This window comes from Leptonychotes weddellii, chromosome 9, assembly GCF_054177405.1.
Source record: "Leptonychotes weddellii isolate Sample4059 chromosome 9, ASM5417740v2, whole genome shotgun sequence".
NCBI lineage: Eukaryota > Metazoa > Chordata > Mammalia > Carnivora > Phocidae > Leptonychotes > Leptonychotes weddellii.
In genome coordinates, this window is record NC_138377.1 from 108,465,027 (window position 1) to 108,473,313 (window position 8,287).

The 8,287-nt window shown below is 46.9% G+C and overlaps 1 protein-coding gene across 1 annotated transcript in view; it reads left to right on the top strand.

The window, feature by feature from the left end:
• The first annotated feature begins 2,904 nt into the window (after positions 1-2,904).
• The window catches only part of TRPM1 (transient receptor potential cation channel subfamily M member 1), a 53,407-nt gene continuing 48,024 nt past the window's right edge, over positions 2,905-8,287 (top strand). The window contains exons 1-5 of the mRNA XM_081831885.1: positions 2,905-2,976; positions 3,406-3,540; positions 4,315-4,365; positions 6,914-7,054; positions 7,994-8,023. Coding sequence (XP_081688011.1) covers positions 2,905-2,976; positions 3,406-3,540; positions 4,315-4,365; positions 6,914-7,054; positions 7,994-8,023 — 429 coding nt within the window. The remainder of the gene's footprint in view (positions 2,977-3,405; positions 3,541-4,314; positions 4,366-6,913; positions 7,055-7,993; positions 8,024-8,287) is intronic.

An 8,287-nucleotide genomic window follows, 5' to 3' on the forward strand; every position in this document is an offset into this window, starting at 1 on the left:
GTTGTTGTCGAGTTTTAGGAGTTTTCTATAAATTCTAGATATTAATCTCTTATCAGATATGTGATTTGCAAATATGTTCTTCATTAGGTGTGTTGCCTTTACTTCGCTGATACTCTCTGTGAATGCACAAGTTGTTAATTTTGATGAAGTCTCATTTGCCTATTTTTTCTTTCACTGCCTTTGGCACCATATCCAAGAAGTCATTGGCACATCCAATGTCATGAAGCTTTGCCTTAGTTTTTCTTCCAAAAGATTTATAGTTTTAACTTTTACATTTAGATTTTTGACCCATTTTGGGTTAATTTTTATATAGGATGTTAGATAGGGTCCAGCTTCATTCTTTTATGTGTGAATGTACAGTTTTCCCAGCACCATTTGTTGAATGCTGTGTCACAGTTTCCCTGAGGATTATAATAGTCTTGTCTGCATGAGGAATCAGCCAGGACATTCATCCACATCTATGTGTTGACCAGGAACCACACAGACATGCATGGTGTCCTCAATACGATCTCTGCCCTGCCCTACTTAAGGATTTTAAGCAGGAGAGTTACATGGTCTCATTTACATTTTTAGGATCATTCTGGATTTAATGCAGAACATGCATTGGATGGGTACAATGGCAGATGGGAGGAGCCCTGTTAATAGGCTACTGAAGTAATTCAGGAGAGAGACATCACCTTGGGCTGGAGCAGAGGCAGGGAAGTCAAGAATGGGACAGAATAAAGCAATATTTAGCATTAAACACAATTGCACTTCGAGATAGATTAATCATGGAGGAGGGCAGTGTGGGGAGTGAGATGTTAGCAATCACCCTCAATTCTCTGGCTTGCCACTTCACTGAGTTAAAGGACACTGGAAGACGAACAGGTTGAAGGGAGTGGTTTTGAGTGTGGATTTGGACATTATGAGCTGAAAGATCAGCCTGGGAGACATCCAGGTGGAGGTGCTAAGTTGGCAGCAGGAACTCTAGGAAGAGACGCGGACTGAGGCTAGAAAGGACAGGTCATGTGCAAATACATGGGGACCAGCAGTATGGGCCTCGATAAGGTTGTTGAGGGAGAGTACGGAAGAAAGGAAGGCAGCTGAGGACAGAGCCCTAAAGAGCCTCAGCATTTACAGCCTGTGCTAAGAAGCAGTGGCCTGATAGGAAAGCCGGAGCATGCAGACAGCAGAGTCAGATGCGCTAAGAGCCCAGCATAAGGACTGGGAAACACTCGTGAGGTGGCACCAGAACAGCCATCCATGGCCATGGCCAGAGCCATGGACAGATGGGAAGAAGCAGCATGGAGTACATGGAGCAGAGCGTGGGAAGGGACGGGATGGAGATTTGCATGCAGTTCACCAGAAGAGTTTGGCCAGAGGCCATGGCGAGTCTGGCGAGATATGACAGCAGGTGGGAGTCAGCTTTGTTTCAATGTTGGTGTCTGCACCAGGGCCAGATCCCCCATCACCACATGCATGTTCTCCAGGTGACCGGAAGACAGGCCCAGGGGCCAGCTCCCACTTCTGCACTCCCTCCTGTTCTCTGAGTGGAACACATTCTTCCCTTGATGCGTTCAGCATATCACCACATTGCACACACCTCAGTAACACCCAGGAGGACTTTTTTATCCACCAGTAAGCTCAGTCACAGTTCTACGCAAACAGGCCTCCTCAGGTATACCAGATGTACCCATTGTCTGAGATCCCTTCACAGGCATTTTCTCCTCTCTATTAGCAACTTCCCTTTGGTGCATACCTCTCAGCAATAACACGCCTGAATCAAAATGTCAACCACTTTAAGTACATAAGTGTGCTTCATCAAGCCCGTAAGTAACAGTGGTTCATGGTATCAGGGCCTCCTGCAGGCGGCAGGCCTGCAATGGCTGAGTGTGTACATGCACGTGTATGTATGTGTGTGCACGTGTGTGCATGTTTGTGCCTGGGTGCCTGTGTGCTTCTATGTGCATGCAGGCGCATGTACACGTGCGTGTGCACCCGGAGGTGAGGGGGGCCTGTGTGCCTGTCTTGGGACAAGGGGCAGCTTTAACATCTTTTCCCATCTCTGCTGTGGACTGCAGCCCCTGGGAAGCCTGGCGCCCCCGACAGATAACAAAGTCGCGGAGAAGGAAAAGAAGCCTCCAACAGCAACCACCAAGGGGGGAAGAGGGAAAGGAAAAGGCAAGAAGAAAGGGAAAGTGAAAGAGGAGGTGGAGGAAGAAACCGACCCCCGGAAGATCGAGCTGCTGAACTGGGTACGTGCAGCCTTTGCTCCCCTTTCCCAGGATCACAGCAGTCACAAGTGGGTCACCCTCTTTCTCCAGGGAAAGGGGCAGTCCCTGTCGCCTTTGCTTCAGCCCCACACAGGCCCTGGGTCCCGGGAGGCAGTAGCAGGGCACTAATGGGATATGTCAATATTTCAAAAGGCAATGGTAGGTTTCACAAACGCCAGACATTCCTGCTCTGTGGGAGAATGAAGCCACTCAGGGAGGTGCCCAACATGGGCTCGCTCTGCCTGGCAGACACGTAGATGTTTGATGCCTGAAAATATGGAAAAAAAACCCAATTATTACAAAACAAACACAGTTCAGGTAACAGAAGAAGGAGCCCACGACTGGGATGTACAGGTAACAGCACTCATCTGGGCCGGGAGGCTGAACCACACACTGCACGGTGCTCCTGGCTTGCTGCTCTGAGGACACAGTCAGGAAGGTGCTGGGCTTCTGCGGTGACATGTGACGGGCATTGTCACGGCCACTAACCCTGGTGGCATGCTGCATGCCCCCAAGTTCCAGCCGGCTACCATGCAGTCATCCTCAGTCGGAAGACAAACTCTCCCCAGCTGTTCTCTCCAGAAGGCTCCACATTACACTGAATGCTGTCGGTTTCATCATTTTTAAAGGACAGAGGCACACGCAATAGATAATGGCGTATAAAATATTACAATCCACCGCCTCAAAATGCATCGTTTATGGAGTCCAGAGCTTGGAGGTTCACGTACTGATTGTCGTTGCATTTTGCAAAGAATGCTACAGCTTATGTGGTTTTTCTTTCCCATCTTTATTTCAAAAGAGAAGCAAATAAATTCAATTTTAATTAAAACAAAACTGAAACTGGGGAGAGCAGCCATTTTGGCTGTAATTTTGAATCCCCTTCAGTTTGTTTTAAAGAGGAGAGAAGGATTTACTTTTCTCCTTTTATCAAGCTTTGATACTTTGATAGGCAAGGTAGGGGCCAAACGGAGAAAAAAGAGGGGAGATGGGGTGTATTTATTCAAGACAAACAGCAAAGAGAACCAGGTTCAGCATGCTCTAGGGTCTGGGGGAGGGGGGGTCAGGCTGCGTTTTCCCAGATGCTTCCAGTCTGCCTCTTGCTGGAGTCCCTCTGAGAAGCCACTCAGCAGCTCCCTCTTGTTGCTTCGTTCAGGTCAATGCTCTGGAACAAGCCATGCTGGATGCTTTAGTCTTAGATCGAGTGGACTTCGTGAAGCTCCTGATTGAAAACGGAGTGAATATGCAGCACTTTCTCACCATTCCAAGGCTGGAAGAGCTTTACAATACAGTGAGTGTTCTAGAAGGAGGGAGGGCAGAGGGGGAGCTAGCCGTCTGATTATATTTATCACCAGTGCATATTTTGCATAAATGCCCTTAGATAAGCGCAGACTCCCTGGAACACTAGTTTCAGCTGGGAGGCCCATCATTTAATGGCAGGTGGCTATTCTCACCCATGCTGCCCACTGCTTAGGTTCACGCCACGCCTCACCAGACAGCTGCAGTAAGAACTCAGGTGCGGTATATGAAGACTAGTTTATACAAAGAGGGAATCTAGCTTCCTAAATCATTAGCAGAGTGAAAAGTTACCAGGGTGAGCAGTTCCTTGGGACCCCCACTTTTTTAAGCAGCTTCAGTGAAAAATGTACAAATAAGCTTTCACAGCAAAGAGCTCCACTATCTGAGAATGCAAGTATACGGGCGAAATCCTCTTGGCGTATGTTATTACAATGTGATTTTGAGAATTTACATTCCCTGTCTCCATTCTAAAATTTCACATAGTGAAAATGGTCCTCAGCAGTTGTTTGATCCTTGCTGAAGTTTTCACACAATATTGCACACCATAAGATGCTCTTTAAAATAATTCAATAGAAAGTAGTTAACATATTTTTGAACGTGTTGATACTTCTTAACCACAACCAGTCCTATCTTGTAAAATAAATATACTGATAGTGGGTTACATTCCAGTTCTCACAAGTCATTAATTCTATAGAGTAGGGTAGGATTTAGCTCCAAGAGTTCAAGAGAAACATGTATTTAATATGGCTGAATGCTTCTCTTTCAGAGGCTGGGTCCACCAAACACACTTCATTTGCTGGTGAGGGATGTGAAAAAGGTCAGTCTGCCATTTTGTAATTCTTACCCAATGGCATCTTTCAATAAGACATTTTATAAAGCAATTTTTACATTTCTAAAATGTGTTGTCATCTTATTGACGTCATCAGAAATAATGAACTCCTCTCTCCATAAAAGAGTTTACTTAAGGGGCGCCTGGGTGGCTCAGTCGTTAAGCGTCTGCCTTCGGCTCAGGTCATGATCCCAAGGGCCTGGGATCGAGCCCCGCATCGGGCTCCCTGCTCCGCGGGAAGCCTGCTTCTCCCTCTCCCACTCCCCCTGCTTGAGTTCCCTCTCTCGCTGTGTCTCTCTCTGTCAAATAAATAAATAAAAAATCTTAAAAAAAAAAAAAAAGAGTTTACTTAAAACTAATATATATATATTTATCTTTTCTAAGTTTCACGTTCATCCCCACACATGTAAGGCTCGTGTTGAATGACAGTTTGGTTATGACACCTTGGCCCCATCTCCAACGCCTGGGGCAACAGCCCAGGTTGGTGTCATCTTACCGCTGACCTGAGTCTCCATCTGTCCGTGGAGCCTCATGTTCTGTATCTACTTTAAGATCCGCTGCTCACTCCTTCACTGAGCCAGTTTCCAGAAGGAACATGCGTCCTGTCACTGTGTGTGTTCTGCGGAGTGAAGCGGTTGTTCTTCCTGTCCTTTCATTAGTGAGTGATAGATGTTTTCCCCCCTTTCCACTGCTACTAACTACTTACAGTCCGTGTTCTTGTAGGATCTCGTTCACTCACTGTCCTGTCATGTCGCCACAGGCTAGAGGATTAGATTGAGTTATCGTGTGAGTGATTCATTTCTCTAGGATGCAGTCCCTGGCTTGCAAAGTGTGGGACGTGTATTCATATTCTGAGCAAGAGAAAATAATTCAAATGAGAGAATAGAGTTTCCAGAGTCCTAGATAGTCTGGCCATCCTTTACACAAATGTCTACTTCTAAGAATACAAGAATTCAGCTTCTACAGATACTCACTGGATCAGTGCCTTATCAGTGGATCCCGGAACCAAGAGGGACTAGTGTCCTTGCTTCCTCCATTAGGAATCTGATTTCCCAGATTTCTTAGATTAGGAAGAGCACACATTCAAAAGCCACAGCTACCCAAGTTCAGACCCAACCATTTCTCACCTAAATGGCTTTAAGAATCCTCTTTCCCCCTCCAACCCCACACCCCCTGACCATCCCAGTCACAGGACTCCCTGATTTAAAATCCTCCAAAATCTCATGAAATTCAAGGTCTTCTAAGAAAATAGTACCCCACTGGGCCTAGGTCCATCAATATCCCCTACTCTTTCCCGTCACATCCCCACCGTGGGGTACACATGCCAGACTCTCCGGGGCTCACAGAGTGGGCCATGCCTTGCTCCTGTCTGCAGGGCCCTTCCTCTTTGTCCCCTGCAGTTTCTGCTCCTCCTGCTCCTAGCTACCTCAGATGTGCCTCCTACAGGAAGTCCCTGCTTACCCTCCCACCCGCCCAGAGTTCAGGAGTTCAGGAGTTCAGGCCCAAACTCGCTGTTTGTGGCTTTGCCCCTCCTCTGGAACAGTGAGCTCCCTGAGGGCAGAGCTGCATCTCCTTGTGTCTGCAAATGGAATCCCTGACATGGGGAAGGATCACGATAGGAGCTGAACAAACTTGTTAATGCCTGAGTGAAGTATTTGGTAAATGTGGCCAGTTCTAAAGTAAAGGGAGGACATTTGGAATGTGTAATCTCCATGCAATGGACCCTGGGTTCCCACCATCATTTCAGCCATGTGAAATTAAACAAGCAATAATACATAGCACCCCCCCCAAAAAAAAAAATCCTTACAATCGACTGGTCCTGGGTAAGTCAGCTGTCCAGGGACATGAATGACTGGCCAACGTCGTCTCAGCATACCCTGTTGTATTTTGTTGCAACCCTCTGCCCCTTCACTGACTCCCAGTCACACCAGATATTTTGTGGAGTTTGTGTTCTTACTGAAATCTGAGGGGGTCCCCCAGAAATTCACAGGGCACCATGTGGAGCTTTCTCTAAGAAATTCCCAGCCCCAGGGATACTCTGTCTTCCCACTGCCTCCCGTGGAGTCCTCCTTCCTGTCATGTGGGTCACTTCCTCCGTTAGCATGAAATCTGGACTCCGGGCTCCTGAAGCGGGCTTCTCCCCTGCAAGCAGCTATGAAAACACCTTCTCAACACAACTCATCTGCTCTCACAAAGGAGGTCCCACGCCAGGGGCACCATATCTCCTCTACATCTGCACGTGCACACTGCAGGCCGTTTTGAATCAGCCCACGGACAAGCCTAGGGCTCTACCCTGCAGTCTCATGGGTTTCTAACTCTTCTCACTGAGAAAGTTAAAACCATTTTCTGAAGTATGGCTTGCCCCTTCTTCTCCCTCAGTCATATGGTAATGGACTGAATATTGTTTAATGCTCCATTCCATACATCAACACCCAAGTGGTGGCCAGGAATGGCCCCTTACGCCCAAGGTGTGTGATGAAGACCACACTTGGCATGCATTCTTGCAGGGCCTGAGACACGGCTTCTTTTCTTCCAGGGCAACCTGCCACCGGATTACCATATCAGCCTCATCGACATAGGGCTTGTGCTGGAGTACCTCATGGGCGGGGCTTACCGCTGCAATTATACTCGGAAGAGCTTTCGGACGCTTTACAACAACTTGTTTGGACCTAAGAGGGTAGAACAAAATGAACTTGTGATGTTCTGTGGTCCCTTGCCTTTCTTTCCAATATAACTCAGCCTGTTCAAAGCCAAGTTCAAGCGTTGGTGGTATAGTGGTTAGCATAGCTGCCTTCCAAAGCCAAGTTCATCACCCCATCCCCAAGTGCACCTGTCCTTCCTCCTCTAGGGGGAGGGGCTAGGGGTGAGGCTGCACAGTCCCTAGAGTTGCCCATGTTTCACCCAGAGCCTTTACCCTCTTAGCAAGGCAGGCCCTCGGCCCATCAATTACATCTGCCTCCTGTCCTTTGTCTATAACAGGCTTCCTCCCGGGCTCCCTTGTCTCTGCCCTCTCCAATCCATCCTACTGCTGTAGTCACCTTCATCTTCCAAAGCAAGGGACCGTGCCCTCCCTGCTCAGATACTTACAGTGCTCCCCACCACCTGAGGAATCACCACCAAGCTCATTATTACAGCATCCAAGGCTCTCTGACAGCCTGAGAACCGTCCCACACTGTCATGGGAGACCACAAACCTCTGCCAAAATCAAATTGTACTACTGTACCAGCCATGTCTTTCCCCTGATCAAAATTCCACGCATATCGCAAGCCCAACTCAAATGTCAGATCTTCCATGGAGGCCTCCTCTCTCGCCCCCCACATAGAGCCCCGTAAGCTCCGTGTCTGCATTTCAGTTAGTGAACCTCTGGTTCTACCTGGAATAAGGATCACGTGTCTGCACATCTTTCTCCTTAACTGACTTTGGCTGTCCAGAAGCAGTTTCCATATTATAGCATTTCCTTTCCTTGGGTATTGCCCTTCATTGTTAATGATGCAAAGTACTTTTTAACCCAGGATTCTGTCCCTTACTAACAACACAGCTAACGTACTACTAACGTGACTGCTGCTACCATTACTTATCTGATTAAATGAATGTTTTTTCCTCTTTTATTATGCAGCCTAAAGCTCTTAAACTTCTCGGAATGGAAGTAAGTAAGATACGTTTTCATTGGCTTTGTATCTTCATCAAATATATTTAGTCCTCTTTGTGTTGTATTTGTTTAATTTAAAATTGAGGTTGCTTTCCATCTAATGGATCAATCCACTACCCCACACACCAACATGTATTTAGTGTAGTCAAACTATACAAAAGGATAATAAACATTCCAAAAAAGGTAAAAACTACTTAATTCATTTTATAGAGTTAGCAAAACCATAGTTTCAAAAGCAGAGATTAAACATACAAAAAAAAA